Genomic DNA, 21,922 nt, shown 5'->3' on the forward strand with positions numbered 1-21,922 from the left:
AAAAAGTGGGCAAAGCACGTGAACAGACACTTCTCATAGAATATTTAAAGAGGAGTGCTTTATTGAAATGCTCCCTTTTATATAACTCTGATTGTTTTGAACTTCAGTGGTGAACTGAAGTTTACACAAGCATATCTGGGTCATCCAGAAGACCCCTTATAACTGAGTACTGTTGCTTGGTTTCAAGGCTTGTGTTTGCATTTTGTGTGGATGCCAAGTGAAGGCCCATGGAGTCAAGGAGCAGTATGGTGTGGAAGGTTGCACCACAGTTCAAATAAAGATAAGCAGTGACATAAATGTCACTACACATCACACAAAAGTGTAGCAAACCAAACCAACTTTTATCAGAGAAGACATTAATTTAAAAAATAGTGAGTGTCTATTAAATGCCCAGCACCTTCCTAGGAACTGGCGACACAGTGATGAACAAGACAGACAAAGTCCTTGTGTTTATGGAGTTCTATTCTATTTGGGATGGGAGGATAGACAAATAAATAAACAAATACATATACAATATGTCAAGTGACGGAAGTGCTATGCACCAAAACAAAGAAGGAGAAGGGGTCTGAGGATGATGGAATAGCTGTTTTAGACATAATCAGACAGAGATATAATCAGAGCTTATGGAAAGCATTTAAATGGGATTCAGGGAAGACTCTGAGGAAGAGATGTTTGAGCAGAGACTTGAATGAGATGAGGGAGCAAACTGGGGATATATCTGGGGAGTCGTTATCCCAGGTAGAGGAAACAATCATCATAAAGGTCCTGAGGTGGGAATGAAGCAGGTTGGTACCACGTTCCCACTGTGAGCAGACATACTGCTCAGATCCTTTATATACACCAACTTTTAACAGCTAATGAGCAGTAAGTATAGTAGTAAGTTAAATGACATCTATTAATTTTTAGGGATGTATTGTGAAATTATGTTGACATGTTAAAGTGAAAGATTGGGCCAGGTTCGGTGGCTCACACCTGCAATCCCAGCACTTTGGGAGGCTGAGGCAGGTGGATCATGAGGTCAGGAGTTCAAGACCAGCCTGGCTAAGACAGTGAAACCTCATCTCTACTAAAATACAACATTTAGCTGGGTGTGGTGGCAGGCACCTGTAATCCCAGCTACTTGGGAAGCTAAGGCAGGAGAACTGTTTGAACGCAGGAGGCAGAGTTTGCAGTGAGCTCAGATGGCGCCACTGCACTCCAGCCTGGGCAACAGGTTGAGACCCTGTCTCAAAAAAAAAAGTGACAAGTGACAGACTGTCGTTAAAAATAGTGACCCTGGTAATAACAGTGACTAAAGTGATTTGTGAGGCTTCAAAAACCAACACTCGTAATTTAGTTTTAGCAAAACAACATTGCCTACCATATTAATGCTTTAAAATTGAATTTTACTGGTAGAGTAAGTTTTGTTCATATTTAACATGAAAATTTGATATATGTGAGCTATGAGCACAAATAATTTATATCCAGTGTTCTGTCTTATATAGTAAGATAATTACAAGGAAAAATAGTCAAAACAAGGTGTGTAAAAACCTTTTCCTCTTAAAACAGGTCACAGATTACTGCACTTTGAGATATACTGTGTTATTTCATCAAGGTTCTTTACAACTTCTTTCCCTCACCTTTTCATTTTCTGCAATTTCCTTTTGCAAACCCTTATAGTGCTTTACAATTCACATTCTACTATCTTAGGCTGTTTTTAAAATGAAGAATTTAGTTGAAGATTAAAATCCACTTTAGCTTTTTTGCTTGTTTGCTTGATTTTTCTATTTCAAAGTAAAAATTATACCTACTTCCTATTTTTGGAGGTAATACTTTTTATCATTACAATCTGGGGAGGCCAAAGAAATATGTAAAGCTCCCCCTTAAGTATAAACCAAAACATCCACATCACTGGTCAATCCTTTTGACTGAAGATGATAACCAAGACCATGCTCTGCATGTATACACTGGCATAGCAATGCTCAATCTGTTCTCTAGTCCTGATGGTTCTCTTCTTATTTGCAAAATCCTATTATGTCACTGCCTTGGGAGGCTTTCCCTGGGAATAACCTTTCTTTCTGCTCCCTGAGGGAGCTTACTGTCTGAAACAAGCAATTCTTTTTTCCTCTGAGCTCCTCAAAGCACTCTCACATATCGCTAACACAGCAATTACCTTGCATAGGATTCTGCTTTCACTGCTGTACCTGCCTTGTAGTGACTGGGACGCAGCTTCAGGCCAGGACCATGCTATTCACTTCTGTGTCCCTGGCAACTAGGAGAGTGCTTGGCATCACAAGAGTCTAATCAGGTTTTGCTGCATTCAATTGAAATCTAAATGACATACCGGATAGGTGATTTCTTTGACCTGTTCTCGGGTCTCCCTGAAAGCAAACTGCACTAGCAACCCCACAGCAGCTGGAAGCTCTCCTTCAATGTTGAGCTTGGCTCCAGGTCTGCTCACATGGGCCGTATGGAACAGCTGACGGGGAGTCTGCCCATAGGTTTTTATCATGGTTTCCAGGGCTCGTCTCTGAACTGGATCTTCAACTGCAGAGACATCCATTCCAAAATATGTCTGCAGAGTAAAAGAGTAAAGGAAAAAGACATATGTAGTATAAAGAAAGGCTTGGCAATAATATTCATACCAAAGGGAAAAACAACACTTTATTTTCTAGGTTATGGAAGAAATGCTTTTGTTCACGTTAACAGTCACTCATGGTCTCACTGAGATCAGAAGTATCAATGTTTCTGAACAGGTGAACAAAAACAATGTATCTTGACTGATTGGTTCAAATTAGGCATGTTTATAAAATTAGTTTTTAATTTAAGACCCGAGAATATCATATAAGACTTGATACTAAATTATTGAAGAAGTTGCTTGTCCAAAGTAATGTATAGGAAAAGGCAAAAATAAAGTTAAAATACAATGCTGGTAGATAGTTCAAGAGAGCATTATTTAGGTTCTAGTAAATATTGTAGGTGAAACCAAAAGAGCAGCAATGAAAATTCAAACCTCTTAAATGTAAAGGGTATTAATGTACTAATAAAATTATTGCACTAAGAAGGATATTTCTTCTTAGTGTCATTATCCCATAGAGTCAGATGGAGAGCAATTTGCATTTACTTCTTTATTTCTAAAGCTGGTAGTCAGTAATTGAGTACAGATCAGCCATATTTTGTATATATCCACTTGGATGGGTTGGCTTTTAGTATAATATATAATCAGTCACAGTGGTTTTCATTACATATCTAGACATAACATTTCTATATATGCCAAAATAAAATTCCAAAGATATTTCAGAAGTTAAGTCATCTTCAACTCAATTCCCCTCACAACCCCCAGCACCAGGGATCACATACTTTTTTTAAAAAAACTTTTTAAGTTCAGGGGTACATGTGCAGGTTTGTTATACAGGTAAACTCGTGTCACAGGGGTTTGTTGTACAGATTATTTGATCACCCAGGTACTAAGCCTAGTACCAGTAGTTATTTTTTCTGGTCCATACATGTTCCAACAAAGGACATGATCTTGTTCTTTTCTATAGCTGCAAAGTATTCCATGGTGTATATGTGACTCCTATTTACTTTTGCATTCCCAGAACCTAGCAAAATAAATGTTTACTGAAGATTTTTTTTAAAGTTAGTCTATCCAACAACATCAAAGAGTATACTTGAAAACGTAGGCCAGGTGCAGTGGCTCATGCCTGTAATCCCAGCACTTTGGGAGGCCAAGGTGGGTGGATCATGAGGTCAGGAGTTTGAGACCAGCCTGGCCAAGACAGTGAAACTCCGTCTCTACTAAAAATACAAAAATTAGCCAGGCACAGTGGCAGATGCCTGTAATCCCAGCTACTTGGGAGGCTGAGGCAGGAGAATCACTTGAACCCAGGAGGTGGAGGTTGCAGTGAGCCAGAGATTGCAGTGAGCCGAGATTGTGCCACTGCACTCTAGCCTGGGAGACAGAGCAAGACTCCGTCTCAAAAAAAAAAAAAAAAAAAAGAAAATGTAACAATTCTACTTCTAGGAATTTATCTTAAGGACGTTAAGAAATGTACATAAAAATAACCACAGAAATGCCAATTTTAACAGCAAACACATCCAAACTAAATATCCAACAATAGAAGACTGTTAAATAAATTATTCTATAGCCATACTTGTGAATATAGACTGAGTATCTCTTATACAAACACTTGGGACCAGAATTGTTTTGGATTTCAGGATTTTTTTGGATTCTGGAATATTAGCATTATTTACTTAGCAGTTCAATTGCTTTTTTTTTTTTGAGACAGAGTCTCGCTCTGTCACCAGGCTGGAGTGCAGTGGCATGATCTCAGCTCACTGCAACCTCCGCCTCCCAGGTTCAAGTGATTCTCCTGCCTCAGCCTTCCAAGTAGCTGGGATTACAGGTGCATACCACCACACCCAGCTAATTTTTGTATTTTTAGTAGAGTCAGGGTTTCACCATGTTGGCCAGGATGGTGTTGATCTCTTGACCTCACGATCTACCCGCCTCAGCCTCCCAAAGTGCTAGGATTACAGGGTGAGTCACTGTGCCCGGCCCCTGCAGTTCAGTATTCTTTTTTTTTTTTTTTTTTTTTTTTTGAGACAGAATCTCCACCCAGGCTGGAGTGCAATGGTGTGATCTCAGCTCACTGCAACCTCTGCCTCCTGGATTCAAATGATTCTCCTGCCTCAGTCTCCTGAGTAGTTGGGATTATAGGCGCCTGCCACCACGCCCCGCTAATTTTTGCATTTTTGGTAGAGATGGGGTTTCACCATATTAGCCAGGCTGGTCTTGAACTCCTGACCTCATGATCTGCCCACCTCACCCTCCCAAAGTGCTGGAATTACAGGTGTGAGCCACTGCACCCTGCCTCGTTCAGTATTCTTAATCCAAGAAATCTGAAATCTCATATGCTCCAATGAGCATTTCCTTTGATTATCATTTTTGCACTCAAAAAGTTTCTGATTTTGAAGCATCAAAATCTAAAAATTTTATTTTTGAATTACGAATGCTCTATCTGTAGTAGGTAGCCACTAAAAATAATGTAGAATGATACCTAATCACTTGAATAAATTTAAGACTATCTTGTTTAGGGAGAAGAAAAGGTTACCAAATAGCATTAATATTATTATTATATAAATGATCAATGGAATGATATACATGTATAGAAAGAAGTCTAAAGGTGCTTTCACTATTTATCTCTGGATGGTGATATTAAAGTGGACTTTAAAATTTCTCCCTGTTGCTACTCTGTATTTTATACATTTTTCTAACAAAGTACAACTACTTTTTTGGTAATAAGGAAGCATGGTGCCATTTTAAAGTAGAATATGTATGTAGGATAGCATGCAGAAAAGACTTAACACAGCAGGATTGACTGCTATCTCTGGAAAGGCCTGCTTGTAAAGTTGACCCTTGGCTGTCGTTGTCTGGGAACTTGGATTTCAGGAGGGGTTCTACCATTCCCTAACTGATAAGAGTAGCTTACTGTGCCTAAACTATACAAACAATGCAGTTTATGCAGAACACCTGCTTTCCTTTTGAGAGCCTGGAATTTCAGCATGTGGGAGACAGAGGGTGCCTATGTTGCCAACCTCAATAAAAATCATGCACACTGAGTCTCTAATGAGCTTCCCTGGCAGACATTTCACGTGTCATTACGACTTGTTGCTGGAGGAAGCTGAGTATGCTCTTTGTGCTTTACCAGGGGTAGATTCTTGGCTGTTTGTGCCTGGTTTCTCCCAGACTTTGCCCCATGCCGATTCTGCTTTATATCATTTACTGTAATAAACCTGAGCTGGAAGGATGACTATATGTTGAATCCTCAAGTCCTCCTAGTGAATCATCAAATCTGGAGATGGTTTTGGGAAACCTCTGGAACAGACAGCATCTTTTTTTTTTTTCTGAGACGGAGTTTCATTCTTGTTTCCCAGGCTGGAGTACAGTGACATGATCTCGGCTCACTGCAACCTCCACCTCCCGAGTTCAAGTGATTCTCCTGCTTCAGCCTCCTGAGTAGCTGGGATTACAGGTGCCTGCCCAGATAATTTTTTGTATTTTTAGTAGACATGGGGTTTTACCATGTTGGTCAGGTTGGTCTTAAACTCCTGACCTCAGGTGATCTGCCCGCCTTGGCCTCCCTAAGTGCTGGGATTACAGGCGTGAGCCACCACACCCGGCAATAGTATCTTATTTTTAAAGAGAGGAAATATAAAACCTGGAAAATCTTAGGTAACAGCTTAATGGTACTGCCAATTCTCTTTGATAACTTGACTATTTTAAAGGAACACCCGAACAACTAACCTTAAAATATTCAGGTTCTATCTTACATAAATATAGATTATTTTAAAAGAGTCACTTACAGCAGGATGAAAAACATTGATTGCTTGAACAGAAGCTTTCCCCTTTTGCTTATACCCAAACACCAAGTCAATCCATTGACAGATGTTCTGGGACACATAGTCAGACTCTAGAGCCTGCCGATGGATGAGGATAAAAAGACGAGGATCATTACGTGCCCAAGGGGGGAGGTTGACGTGATTAACCCGTTCACCATTCTGACGCACACCAAAATCAAAACCTAAAAGAGAAGATTAATATTAATATTTAATTCCCCCAAAAGACGTTTCATTTAGCCACAGAGCAGGTCTTAAGAGTTCACAAAAATGGCTGATTGTGTGCTACAACCAACAAAGGGAATAGCAAGGAGGATTTACATTTTAAATAAGAAACACCACTGCTTATCTACTTATTTACCTACTAATAGTGCCATGTTAGCTAATGCTATCATAATTAAATTTGAGATCTTTCAGCTTTATCCTTCTACCACTTTATAACATATTGAAGAAAAAAGGAGAAAACCACTGCCTACTAATTCCAATATTCTCACTATTCACATCTTCAAGGACATCAAGTACTTAGATATCTATTTAACCTGATTGTAATCAAACTAAGGCTTTGTATAAGCATTTCTGAACTATTGGTATTAATGTTTTAATAAATTTAAGATTATATTTAGTAAATATTAGTATTCTATAGTTTAAAAACTCAACTAATACAAAGTATACACATTCCTAGAATGAACTGCCATAGTCTGTTAATTTTACAAGTCTATAGGTCTGTTCTGACTTCCTTTCTACTAAGCATTCCTGTAGACAACAAAATTATCCCAACACATGAAATAAGAGGGTTCTTGTGATGTAAATGGGCTAATATCTAATTGTCTCATCAGTATGCTAGTATAAACAACAATCTCAGAAGTGTTTATTTAAAAAAATTATACTAAAGGAAATGTTACCTTTAAACAGAAATGGCTTTTTGTGCTACACGTTATAGTGTGCTGAACACTATAACATAATAAAAATTTAAAAAGACCTTTTAAAAGCTGATTAAGTTCCATATAAAATTAAGTTGCTATCTGTCTGTCTACTTTTTGATCTTGTAAAAACAGTTGAGAAAGCTCAGCAGTCATTGTATAGAGCAGCTGCATGGTTGATTTAGGATGGACTGGCTGAGCACCTGCAGAACTGCATATGTGTGACTTCTGGAGAAGCAGCAGCAGGAACTTATCTAACAGTGAATGAGGCATCTGGGGATGGACTGGGAATGGGCTATGTAACAGGGCATTTGTACAAACTCAATCATTTGCAACTTTCAGATATTCTGAGGGCACATCACAGAGGTAGACACTCAACCCAAAGCAGACAACTGAGGTACGAGAGTCTCAGAGGAACACTGATAGGAAATGATATAATGTACGCTGTAGAAAATTGTATTTTTCAAAAATGGCTATAACAGCATTTCCCATCTTGCATACCCTTCCACAATCTTGCTACTTTCCATCACAAGGCAGTCTATCTTTCTTTCTTTAGAATCTGGGAAGGCACCATGACTACCTCAACAAATAGAAGAATACAGCAGAAGTGATGCTGCATGGCTGCTAAGGACAGGCTGGAAGAGGACACGCAGCCTCTGTTCGTCTCCCTCTTGGAACACTCATCTTTGGAACCCTGAGTTGCTAAATAGGACATCCAGGACTGCTGTGCTGTGGGGAAGCCTAAAACTAGCCTACTCAGAGAGACCACATGAAAAAGCACTGGTACTACATGAAGAGAGGGTGACGTCCTCCAGCTACCTAAGGCTCCATCCCCTGCCTGTTCCAGCTCCAGAAAACCTGAAGGCAACAGCATGAGACACCCTGAGCTAAAACCACCTAGCTGAGCTGTTTCTGAATTTCTGACCTATTTTTTTTTATTTCTGACCAATAAAAAATAATTTTATTATCTGTGATCGATAATAAATTTATTATTGTTTCAAGCCACTAAGTGTTGAGATTATTTGTTATAGAGCCATAGATAGCTGAAACATAAATATAAGAGACCATGGACAGAGAAAACAAGCAGTGGATTCAAACAGGAATCCTAAATAAAAAGCTTCAAGGCAGGTATCCCAAAGTGCAGGTGCTGATATTTGATTGAGGCATTTCTCACTAGATCAACACTATGAAATATATTCCAGGGTAGCATGAATCTATTGATGATTCAATAATCAATCAAACAACCTCAGAGAGACAGTTAATATACAATAAAATTCTAAAGGAATTTGCCCAACACCAACTTCCTAAAGCTATAATGCTCAATTTCATATGCTCTTAAGGACCACATACAATTATAGAATTAAGAAATGTAAGAAAATTACCCAAAGATACCCCTTAAAGGGTTAACTGATCTTCTATTTAAGAACAGCTAAGGTTGGCAGCCAAGATTATTGGTTGGCATCACAGAAAATTTGATTTTATACTCCAGTATTCCTTTTGGTTATTAGATAATTCTGGGCAGAGTACTTTATTTTTATTTTGGTCATTCCTCATAAAATAATTGAGATTTCAGTTAATTTACATTTTGCTTTCAATAAAATCATACCTCTTATTTTTAAAGTAATAAGCACATTATAACTTTTGTATTCAGAAAAAAATAAGCAATTTCTATAATAAAATTAAAATATATATTTACAAATAATTTTAATAGTTAAAAGTTAGTCTTCCAAACATATTTAGTCCTATAAAATACTTAAAATCTTCACGCTTATTTGAAAATAAAATTATATACTTAATAAAAAGCATTTTATCTTATTTGGGGACTCAAATTTTAGGACTTAAAAAAGCTATTTTCGGCTGGGTGCAGTGGCTCATGCCTGTAATTCCAGCACTTTGAGAGGCCAAGGCAGGTGGATCACCTGAGGTTAAGAGTTCAAGACCAGTCTGGCCAACATGGTGAAACCCTGTTTCTACTAAAAATAAAAAAAATTAGCTGGGTGCTGTGGCACATGCCTGTAATCCCAGCTACTCAGGAGGCTGAGGCAGGAGAATCGCTTGAGCCAAGGAGGCAGTGGTTGCAGTGAGCCGAGACTGTGACATTGCATTCCAGCCTTTGGAAAATTATAAAATAATCACAAGTCCTCAGAAATATAAATTAGAAATAATTTATTACTATACCTTCACGGTTAACTAGGAACTCTGGAAGATAGAAAAACTCTGGAATAAGTTCTTTCACATCAGTCATAGATTCAAAAGATGAGAGTCGCCAAGTTGTATTCGTAGAATGAAAAGTTCTGTCTGGAATGTCAAAACTTTGATCTATAAAAAAATACAAATAACACAATTAAGACACAAAGACCTAATTCTATTTGAGGCCTATCATAATACATTTACTTTTGCTACTTCAAAAAGATTAAAATAATGCTCATTTTGTTTGCCCATAGCTTAAAAGAAGTTACTCGTGTTCTCGAAAATAAATATTTCTATAAATATAACTTGAGATATTATATTATTTTTCATCTGTATTATGCTTTTGTAATACATATAATTAGATTAGTTTATATCATTTATTTGTTTAATTATCATCTATCTATCAAAGTAGAATAAAAGTTCCACAAAAACAGGGCCCTGGGATATCACTCACACCTAGCACATAACGGGTACTCGATAATGGCTTATGTATTGAATAAATGAATGAATAATGAAGAAGAAAAATGAAAGTTTAAGTAGGTAAACAGTTTTTTCCCCATCAGGAAGCAAAATGATTCCTTCACTTTGAATTGTTAAGACTTATTTTTCTCCTTTCTTTACTTGCTTTTTTAGGGGGAGGGGGCAGGGGGTGTACGTTATGGTGCATTGTTTTTTAGGTGTTCTAACTCTGAGCTAAGAATTGAGTAAAATTTCCTATGAACGAAAATGAAACTAAGCATAGTCACTCTTTTGTTCATTTTTTTCCTAGGATAGAATATTAATAATCAAGAATTGAGTTTAGACTCTCTTTTCTGCCAACAATATCAGACTTTCTAGCTATAGGGAAAGGCCTAGAATATTAAATGATATCTAAAAGTTCGCCCCTGAAAACAGTAGCAGTTTACACGTTTCTTAGGAATCATATTCCATCATCTAAAACTCTGCGGAAATTTGAACACATCTTTTCATTTGGAGACTGCCACAAACACATCTTAGCATCAGGTTTCTTCTCCCAGCCTTGGTTGCTCTGCTGAGCAACATTTTCTGTCACTTTTATTACTTTCTCATCTATTCTGTTGAGTCAATTAGCATTGGCTGGCCACTAAATAAAATCCAGGAAGAAATAAGGTTTAGAAACATTTTCACAGAAAGTAAGAAAGGCCATTTAAAGAAGTACCTACTAACTCACTTAGTAGAAAAAGTTATCAATCAAAATGGAATTCAGAAAAATTAAGGTAATTCTGTAATTCCATGATGAAGTCAAAGTATCTAAAGGTAAGACTAAGGAAATATGGAACAAGAAAAGTATATCGGGTAGGTTCTGTTCAGATTTTAAGATTCTCTGTAGCTTCCTACATTTTATTAAACACTACTACTACAAATTCCTATTATCTAGAATATGCATATATTAAACCTGTGGTTCTCAACCAGCAGCACTTTTGCCTTCCAGGGTTATTTGGCAACATCTGGCAACATTTTTGATTCTCACAACTGGGGGGCTGAGGGTGGGTGGTGATGGTACCACTGGCACTAGTAGGGAGAGACCAGGGATACTGCTAAATGTCCTACAATGCACAGGGCAGCTCCCATGACAAATGAAAACGAAGTTTGTAGCTCGAAATGACTACAATGCCAAGGTTGAGAATTCCTGTACTAAAGCCAAGAAATAAGTTCAAAGCCAACAGATATCACTTGAAACTAATGAGATGAAAGTGAATGGAGACTGAGATAGTCCTAGGGTTTACACAAAATCTATTCATAAATACACAATGAAAAAAACACAGTATTTGTGTGTGTGGGGGGAACCTCGCAAGTGCTGTGGCAAGGGTCTGAAGCCTCAGCCTGTTCCCATATAAACACTGATTTAGAAAAGAATTAGAAATGTAGGCACATAGTTATTCCTTTATATTATCATATATAATCTTATAGTTACTTACTTATAATCATAAAGACATATACTCAATATAATGTTTAATTTTACTAATGACTATTGGGGTATGAAGCATGAAACTGAGGTGACACTGTGAACAAAGTGATCCTAAGGCAAGATGCTCTAAGCCCTCTGCCACGCCCGCATAAAGGCTGCTGGAGGGCGCCTCGGCTGTGCAGCAGTGCCAGTGCTGTGAAAGCGCCTGTCGTTCAGCCAGCTAGGGAAGGAGATGTCCAAAATGGCCGAGATGTCTCCTTCCTGGGGAAGTTAGGAGAAAACTCTACCTCTCCACGCTCTTGTGGCAAGGCCTGACAGCTGTCAGGGAAGCACGCAGACATCTGGATGCTTAACTGTCTCTATGCGATGCTGTGCTTTAGTGGTCATATTCCATGTCCACTCTCACACTCTGCTTCTGCACTTGGTTTCTCTTTTTCTCAGAAGATAAGAATTAATAATAGTAAATGTCCTTGACATTTCTGACAAATATGTGAAGAGTGCTGACGCATTAGGTTTTCTCCTCGTCTCGGCTACTTGAAAGTCCTGGGCCCCTATCTCCTAGACACGTGATTTACCTGACCCTATCACTGACCACAATTACCTCACCCTACCTTCCCTGCTCCCTGCTTTGTACTCAATAAAAGTCAGAGTGTCCAGGCACTTGATGCCACTGCAGGTCTCTGTGCAGTGGACCCCCGAGCCTAAAGTCTCTTTTCTCTATCTCTGTCTGTTTCTTTTATTTCTATTGTTTCTCATCTCTGCACCAGCAGGGAGGGGCTCACAGAACCCTGTAGGTCTGGACCCTACAAATAGTATATATGAATACATTCATAATAGTAACATGAATAAAAATATTGATAAATTTTAGTTGATTGGTAGTTTTATATTAATGGATCCTTGGGCTACATTAAATGAAATGTCATCTTGGATGAAGGGAGGTAACCATTCTGTCAAACACTGTGGGGGCCCAAACCACATCTGAAATATATATATATATACTTATTTTGACTGCCTTTTTTTTGTCAAAAGCATTCACAGATCAGAACATGTCCAGAAAGATCTTCAGAATAGTGACAGGCTTGGAAACCGTAGCAAACAAGAATGGCTTAAGCATTGGTTTTCAAAACTCTTTATTTAGTACAAAAACTGCCTTATTTTTTGGTATTTCTTGCAGCAGCTGGGATAGGACCACGTATCTAGGAGGCCCTCAATCTGCTGTTAAATTAACCAAGGATAATTAGCCAGGGGAAAAACAAAACTGAGAGAGAGAAAGGGGACAGGCCAACAATGTTCAAATATTTGAACAGCTGTCCTACAGAACATTTGTTCTGTTTACTTACAGAGAGACAAACATAGGAAAGCCCCTTCTGTAGACCAGTAAGAGTGAATACAAATTCATTCCTCTAATAGATCATATATGAGTAAAAAGCATGAAGAACTTCAAGAATGGTTGAGTAAAAGAATGGATAATGATTCTGGATGCCATGAGAAACAGCTATAGAACTAATATCACAGTCCCCATTAGAAACTACAGGTGAGTGTGTCCCAATTTGCATAAAAACATAAATTCACTCCTATCTAAGTCATGTTCAGGCCTCCAGTCTGTCACTTAAAATGCTAAGGTAGAAGATTATTAACTAGAAAGCTACCACTGTGAAGTTGCCAGTGTGCCTCTTCTTTTATTTTATAATTTTGTTATAGTTAGTTATAACAAACCTCAATAATGTTCTCGCCTTTAGAATAAACTACAATAATGTACCCTGTGTACAAATAATGTACATAGGCTCCAAAGGTAACTTACATGATTTGAAATAAGTATTAGGTAGAATGTCTTTAAAAAGTGAATTGCATAAACTTTAAAAGGGTAAATTTTATGGTTTGTGAATTATATCTTAGTTTTTAAAAAGTGAACTGCATTTTTATAAACTCAGACATGTTTAATTTGAAGCTAAAATTTGAGACATTAGCAAGATGATTTGGCTTACTACAGGTTTTTTGAAGAGAACTTGGGAGAAGGAATAAATAGAAGTCTTTTTCCTGTAGTTTGATTAGTCTCAATGGTTCTTAAAAAGTCGATTTTTTTTTTTTCTGATGACCCAACATGACTTTTTAGGCTGTTATAAAAAATATTTTTACCTTGATAGGCTAAAAACATTTTAGTGAAAGGAGGCATCCTAACCAGGAAGTGAAGTACAGTGCCACTGTTGGAATAGTGGGAGCCATAGTGATAGGGCTGCACGGGAGGCATGGGGTCATCTTCTCTGGCTCCTTTGCGGTACTCTTCCTCCAAGTACTGAAAGAAACAGTGAATCGAGAGAATTCATGATTGTGGACTCCAGGCAACACTAGAAAAGTGCTGGATGTTTTTTTCCTCTCCTTCTCTACTGCCCCTTTGAGGCCATTCTCCATGGTTAGCCCTCCCACTCTTGCCCAGAGACTTCAGCATCCTTGAGTGTCTGGGAGTCTTCTCCTTGGTGCCTCACTGAGACCCAAATGCTCAGAAGCATTTCCCATCTCCACCTTCACTCTTTCATTCCCTCATAGAAAACCTACCTAACTTTGAGCACTCTACCTCCTAACTAATGGCTCATAATGTCTAAGCTGATCAAGCACCCAACAAATAAGAGGTGCTTCTGTCACTAGAGACGTCTTCATTTCAAAAGAGTTTCAAGACGTAATGCTATGTTGTTTAGAGAACTGCTTCTCTAAAAGTAGCAGAAATGCAACAGAAATGTAAAAACTATGTCACATTATTGGTAAAAATATAACATTTTAAGTCTGTTTTACAGTGCAGTTACACAGAGTTAAAAAAAATGGTAATTTTTCACTACTACTATCTTCTCATCAGAAAGTAGGAAGCTCAACCAAACATTTAATATCTGTCACTATTCTCATCTCCTATAGCTTCTGTCTGGTTCTGATAACAAAGTCAGGTATAGTGGATTTTCAAGAGTCACTTCTTGATTCCCACAGCAAAGCCTCATTTTCAGCTGCTGAAGAATCAAGTAGTGACAGTCATAAGATGCTTAAAGGGATGTTTCAGGAATTGTGGCATAAAATAATGTGATGAATATGAGAAAAGTGTTTCAGATGCTCCTGTCTTGATACTCTTGTGAAGAATGTAATGTTTAGCTATTGAGTTTTTTTTAAAATTTCCTATAGAATTTCATTAATAGTAATTTCACAGAAAAAGGTAATTCATTTCCTTTTAAAAATGTTAAAATCTGATAAATTTCTGTTTAATAAACCAATGCAAAATTTCCTGAATATGACTAATGGTTATGGTATATTATAAATATATTAACACTTTATATAAATAACACTAGGGGATATGAATAGCACGTCCCTGGAAATCTTCGTGATTTTTATAAGGAATATGACTACTACATACTTAAATAAACAACGAGTTATTGGCTTATGATTTATGCCAAAATAAATGTATTCTTTTTCTGGGCAAAGTGTTCTCAGAAAATCAGGACAGAAGATGGTATTTCATTTCACATAATGATTTCTAGTTGTCTGTCAATCATAGTACAAGAAAGTAAAAAATCAGTAGTAAGTCTATAAAACAAAACACAATTTTTCATTTAATAAAGTATGAGTAAGAAAGCTACCTTATATGTGTCCACATAACGATCTTCTTTTTCTTTATACTGCACAGCTATAGGTTTAGAGAGATTTCTACAAGAAAAGAGTAATTTAAAAAATTAAATATTTTGATACTGTCAAAATTAAGCTCCCTAGATGTTTGCATCTTATAAGTAGGTAAGTGGTCGGTCAACAAAACGCTCCACCTTTATTTCTCTGCTTAAACATGTTGTTTTGTAACTAACAGTCACTAATCAAAATTATTATTTCAGAAATTAAGGTAGAATTCTCCCCACAGAGCCAAACCAGTATTAGAAATTCTTGACTTACAAGTAGCCTAAACAAGAAGAGCTACTACTATCCTTCTTTCCCTTACTTCTGCAGCTTCCTCTAGAATTGTAGCTGATGCTGCTCATGGGAGCAGATTCCTGTAACAAGCCCTGAAAGTTATTGTCCCATTTTCCAGACTCTGCATCCAGTTAGGCAGTGTAGGGTGAAGGACAGTTTCAACAGAACTTAGGAACAGAGGAAGATGCTGTGTAATTATCAGTCTAGTTAATAAAAATTGAAGAAACAATACATGTTTAAAATAACCAAGCTGAGATCTGGAGAGTGAGAACTGAAATAAATATTTGGCTACCTAGTGTACAAATGTGTCAGTGCTGGTGTTCACATTCTATGAACACCACACGACACCATTCCTTGAAGCAGGAGAATGAATCCTCATCCCTCCAGGAATGCATCCTCACTTTTCTAAGCTACAGAATCATGTGGTGAGGAAAAAACTCTGATGAAGGGCAGGTTCTTTCGGCTAAGGAATCATCTGGTCTGGCACAGCCATGTGACCACCTGGATTTCAACCTGCAGCACCATAACTAGACCAACAGCAAGATTTGCCCAAATTTCAGTCAGTCATACCAGGTCTGCTTAACCACACATTGATACATCTTTTTTTTTTTTTTTAAATATAAATTACTATTTCCTAGGAATATTGAAATTGGTGGTACTAAATGCACTAATTTTGTCTTTGAGACTTTTCTAATCATAAAAACTGTTAAAAAGTACAGTTTTACAGAATAGATACAAATTAACATCTAAAAATAGAGTGAAATCATTTAAGATGGCTGCCTGAATTTTTTTTTCTTTTTTGAGATGGAGTCACATGCTGTCGTCCAGGCTGGAGTGCAATGGCGTGATGTCGGCACACTTCAACCTCTACCTCCTGGATTCAAGCCATTCTCCTGCCTCAGCCTCCCAAGTAGCTGGGACTAAAGGTGTGTGCCACCATGCCCGGCTAATTTTTGTATTTTTAGAAGACACAGGGTTTCACTATATTGGCCAGGCTGGTCTCAAACTCCTGACCTCAGATAATCCACCAGCCTTGGCCTCCCAAACTGCTGAGATTACAGGCATGAGCTACTGCTCCAGGCCTGCAAATTTTTATAGATAGTATAAATAGGTTTTGTTTTTATTTTTGGACACAAGTTATATTAATGATTGTGGTTGAAAAACACAAATTTACAGCTGAGCAAACAATAAACTAAAAATCAGCCATAATACTATTACCCCAGGTAAAACATGTTGGTCTATAACCAACCAGATGTTTTTCTGTTTATTTGTGCAAGCAAATTTTTTTTTTTGTTTTTTTTTTGAGACAGAATCTCACTCTGTCACCCAAACATGATCTCTGCTCACTGCAACCTCAGCCTCCCGAGTTCAAGCAATTTTTATGCCTCAACTTCCTGAGCTGGTCTTGAACTCCTGACCTCAGGTGATCCACTCGCCTTGGCCTCCCAAAGTGCTGGGATTACAGATGTGAGCCATTGCACCCAGCTGAAATCTGATTTCTTGAGAACTGTCAGAACTAGGCCTACTCTTTGGCACTTAAAACTGAAATACTCTAATGTACTAAGTAAAATATTTGGAGTCTATTTTTCTTTAAACTAAGTATGAGAGTATTTTTTCAAACTAAATAAAGCATTCCCTCATCAACTAGAACTATTTGGTTACTCTAAAACACAGTTCATTCAGGAAAGGCAGAATAAATGCTGAGTTCTGTTCCTTTAATTGCCAACTTTCAAAGTAAGGAATTGGTACTTTATTACCTCTAGTGGGACCAGTGAATTTTGTTTCACTTTGTTTCTTTGGCCTTTTAAACAGTATCATTGTGAACTTATGTTTCTTTTTATTTCCATGTGTTTCAACTAATTGCAGTTATTATTCTTTTTATTCTCGGACTATCCTATCTCTGTCAGTGAGAGACACTTAAATTTGGCTTCTGAGTCCTTTTTAATTTTTATTTTTTGAGACAGAGTTTTGCTCTGGTCACCCAGGCTGGAGTGCAGTGGTGCAATCTCGGCTCACTGCAACCTCCTCTTCCCAGGTTCAAGCAATTTTCCTGTCTCAGCCTCCGAAGTAGCTGGAATTACAGGCATGTGCCACCATGCCTGGCAAATTTTGTATTTAAAATAGTCGAGGTTTCACTATGTTGGCCAGGCTGGTCTTGAACTCCAGGTCTCAAGCCTTCAGCCCACCTTGGCATCCCAAAGTGCTGGGATTGCAGGAGTGAGCCCCCACACCTGGCCAACTTCTGAGTCCTTTTGACAACACCCTATTAGTTTCCTTGCTTTCTGACACAACAAAACATCCTAGGCTTACCTTGTCTGTTTTCTTCTAATAAATTTAGAAGAAATGAGAGAATGGGGAAATCAACATTTTGCAACCCCTAATGAAATAATTGATTCAAGCAATAATTATCGATGGATGAAACCATTAGGTACAAGTTCAATGGGAGCCTGAGCCCACAAATCAAACTGAGCATCATTAGAGTGAAATATCGGAGGCTTCCTGATACAACACAATATAAAGCTCACTCCTCTCAACCATGCAGGATGATAAAAGAAGAAAAAAAAAAATATATATATATATATATAAACCTCACCTCACATCATCACCACCTATAAAGGATTCTTGCCAAAAAAAATAGGGTTGAACCTGAATCTAAGCAAGACTTTTCCAGTCTCTAGGAAATGTAGGGGCTACAGGAACAAACTAAACAATGTCATGGGAAGCAATCAGAAAACACAGAATTTGATGCTCCAACAGGATAAATGACATGGTTTTTCCAACAAGTCAATGTCAGGAGAAAATACAGAGAAAAAATACATATAAAAAATAATGGCTGTTCTCAGTATATGTTCAGAGATATAGCAACAAAATATAGCAATGGACCTGATATTAGATGATACCACAGAATTACTGTTAATTTTCTTACATGTGATAATAGCATTGTGGTTAAGATGTTCTATTTTTTAAAGAGATGCACACTGTAGAACAAAGAAGTGACAAAACAAGATGTCTGTGATTTGCCTTAAATAACAACAGCAAAAAACATAATGTAAGTTTGGCAAAAATCTTCATAATTCATAATTGTTGAATTGGGGTGATAGGTATTTGGGTTCTTATATAATTGTTCTATTTTGAGCATGTTTAAATTTTATTTTATTATTAAATTTTTAATAATAAAAACTTTAAAAAATACAACATATGGATGGACGAACCCAAAGGCGATGACTCTTTTAACTTACCTGTATATCAATGGATCATTGAGGTCAAGTGTCTCACTAACATAGTCAGCAAGTATAAATGGGAACACAGGATACTGCATGAGATCATTGAAGGATCGGCCAGCATGTTTGTTTAAGTGAGTCAAATATTCAAAATTAGTAATTTGCCCAGTATACCATAAATTTGTCAGAGCGGTGATGTTACCATATTCCAGAAGATTAGGGAGGTTATTCGTGAGTATATTGTGGTATACTTCATCACGAACCTAAATGGGAAGGAGAAAAAAAACCAGATTTTATTTTTAGTCTTATTGGCACTTTTCTCCAAAGAACCCATGACATTATAGACATGTTACAAATCTCATGTCCTCCAAGAAAATATTTTTTTCTCAAAAACATAATTGGGTAGAGAACTGAGATTCAAGTCCAGGTCGTCCTCCAAAACCTGGGCTCTTCGCCACTATGCCTTGCTGCTGGAGAAATATGTTAATAAAAAACTTCTAAGAAAAAGTTTGTATAGTAAAGTCACTTAGGGCCAGGCGTGGTGGCTCACGCCTGTAATCCCAGCACTTTGGGAAGCTGAGGTGGGTGGATCATGAGGTCAGGAGTTCAAGACCAGACTGGCCAACATGGTGAAACCCCGTCTCTACTAAAAAAATGCAAAAATTAGCTGGGCATGGTGGCTTATTGTCTGTAATCCTAGCTACTTGAGAGGCTGAGGCAGGAAAATAGCTTGAACCAGGAAGAGGGAGGAGGTTGCAGTGAGTTGAGATCACGCCACTGCACTCCAGCCTGGAATACAGAGCAAGACTCCATCTCAAAAAAAAAAAAAAAGAAAAAGAAAAGAAAAAAGAAGAATTTTCTTCTAAATAATTGCAATACAGCATAGTAGAAACAGTACTGTCTTCTGAGTTTGACAGATCTGGTGTATTTTCCTGCTAACCTTCTGTGCTACAGTTATGACATCTATAATATGGGAGTGATAATATTTATCTCATGAGAATTAAATAAAGTATCTTATGTAAACAGGATATTTTACTTTCACTACTGATTGAAAACATGTAAACTCTTTTAGAGATTCACAATAGTTTTGTCACAGAAAAAGGTTAGTGGTTCTTCTAAAGCAATTAAATGATGATTGCTAATGAATGAAAATAATAGACAAGATAAGCTTTGCTAAAAACAGATATGAAATACCCATTTTAAGCAGTTATATGCTTCATATAGGAAGAAGAGCCACAGATGTGGATAATGAGTGAACTTAAAGTAAATAACAAGAATGAGTTATATAACTATACTAGTAGTTACAGAACAGGCAAAACCTCAGAGAATATAACATCCTAAACCTGTAGCCTAAATCTGAAGGTTGCCAACTGTTGAAGCTAAGGTCCATGGAAAGGAATCTATGACAAACTATAAGACAAACCCTGGAAAGAAAATAAGACATTCATTTATTCAACAAATATGAATTGAATCCCTGCATACCAGTAGTGTTCAAGATTCCAAAAAACTGGAACTTAACAAAGCAAAGACTTGGCATCTACTGGGGAGAGGTAGAAAATGCTGGATGCTAATACATCCTATGGAGAAAATCAGACCAAAGTAAAGGAGATAAGGGATGCTTGGTGGAGAGGAGGGGTGGCTATTTTATAGTGTCAGGGAGGACTTGCTGATAAGATATTTGATCAGGAAACTTAAAAGAAGTGACACAGCAAATCATTTGGATTTCTAAGGAGAAAAACATTCCAGGCAACAGTGAATGCAAAGTCCCTGAGGCACTAGTGTGCCTAACATATTCAAGGCATGGATGGAGTAGACAGAGGGAGAGAATGGCAGTCAATGACATCAGAGAGGTAACAAGGTACAAGATTATCTGGGGCTTTATCAGGTTATTGAAAGGACTTTGCCTTTAACGGAGTGACATGAAAGTGACTGAAGGATTCTGAGCAGAGAAAAGATATGCTACAACATACTTTAGCTGCTGTGTTGAGAACAATCTAAAGGGGGGTTAAGGGGTTTTCTATAAAGGAGAGCAGAGAAATGGTGGTGAAGGGATTGAAGGTCAAGAAAGGGTTTGTCAAAGATGAAGTGCACCACAGCACTGAGCAAGTTTGTTTGTTTATTTGAGATGGAGTCTCACTCTGTTGCCCAGGTTGGAGTGCAATGGTGTGATCTTGGCTCATTGCAACCTCTGCCTCCCAGGTTCAAGTGATTCGCCTGTCTCAGCCTCCTGAGTAGCTGGGATTATGGGTGCATACCACCACACTTAAGTAATTTTTCTATTTTTAATAGAGACAGGGTTTCACCATTTTGGCGAGGCTGGTCTCAAGCTCCTGACCTTGTGATCCGCCCACCTTGGCCTCCCAAAGTGCTGGGATTATAGGCGTGAGCCACTGCACCCTGCCCTAAGCAAGATTAAACTACTTCATTTCAGTCATTTTGGGGAATCAGAATTTAACACAATTTTGGGGGTCAAAAATAATCCTCATATAACCAAGGCTTTAATTAGGACTAAGAAAGAATGGCAATTTTTATTTGATTTCAGAAACAGGATGGATGCAGGAAGGCCAGTTAGGAGGCTATTGTAAATGATTCTGGCAAGAAATGATGGTGGCTTAAACCAGGATAGTAGCAGTGGAACCAGTCAGATTCTGGATGTATTCTGAGGACAGAGTCAATAGGACCTATTAATAGAGTGTATGCAGGGGATGAAAGAACAAGAAGAGTGTTGGATAATCTCAAGAGTTTTGACCTGGGCATTGGAAAGATGGAGTTGTCATTTATTGAGATAGAGAAAACTGAAAAGTAATTTTGGGGGGAAGATGAGAAGTTCCATTTTGCACAGGTTAAGTTTGAGGTGCCAATCAGTGACTTCTAAATGGAGAGACTAGTTCGGAGTTAAATGTATGAGTGTGGCATTCAGGGGAGAGGCTTGGGCAATGACATAAATTTGTAAGTTATTAAAATACAGGTGGTATTTTAAAGTCATAAGACTGGATGAAAAGAGAAGAGGTCTGAGGAATGAGCCCTGACACACACCAAGGAGGTGTCTGCAACCAAGACTGAGAAGCAATGGCTGGTAAAGTATAAGAAGAACTAAGAGAAAATGGTAACCCAGAAGGCCAGGGAGGAAGGTTTTATTTAAGAAGAGAATAATCAGCTGGGTCAAATGCTGCCAGTAGGTCAAGTAAAATGGGGACCAAGGAAGATTATGACATTAGAGGTTACCAGTGACCCTGACAAGAGTGGTGAGAAGAAAGTCTGTCTGAAGCATCTCAAAAGAAAATTGGAGGCAGTAAACATATGCAACTTTCCCCAACAGGTTTTCTATAAAGGAGAACAGAGAAATGGTA

At 37.8% G+C, this 21,922-nt stretch overlaps 1 protein-coding gene across 6 annotated transcripts in view; it reads right to left on the bottom strand.

The window, feature by feature from the left end:
- The window catches only part of LYST (lysosomal trafficking regulator), a 216,110-nt gene that overhangs the window by 30,905 nt on the left and 163,283 nt on the right, over positions 1–21,922 (bottom strand). For all 6 annotated transcript variants that reach the window (XM_021677344.2, XM_021677341.2, XM_021677345.2 and 3 more), the window contains 6 exons: positions 18,591–18,835; positions 15,030–15,096; positions 13,552–13,708; positions 9,477–9,617; positions 6,346–6,563; positions 2,324–2,554 (listed from right to left, as the gene is read on the bottom strand). In XM_021677344.2, coding sequence (XP_021533019.2) covers positions 2,324–2,554; positions 6,346–6,563; positions 9,477–9,617; positions 13,552–13,708; positions 15,030–15,096; positions 18,591–18,835 — 1,059 coding nt within the window. The remainder of the gene's footprint in view (positions 1–2,323; positions 2,555–6,345; positions 6,564–9,476; positions 9,618–13,551; positions 13,709–15,029; positions 15,097–18,590; positions 18,836–21,922) is intronic.

The sequence above is a fragment of the Aotus nancymaae genome, unplaced genomic scaffold (assembly GCF_030222135.1).
Source record: "Aotus nancymaae isolate 86718 unplaced genomic scaffold, 86718_ANA_hifiasm-v0.15.2.pri h1tg000032l_0, whole genome shotgun sequence".
Lineage (NCBI taxonomy): Eukaryota > Metazoa > Chordata > Mammalia > Primates > Aotidae > Aotus > Aotus nancymaae.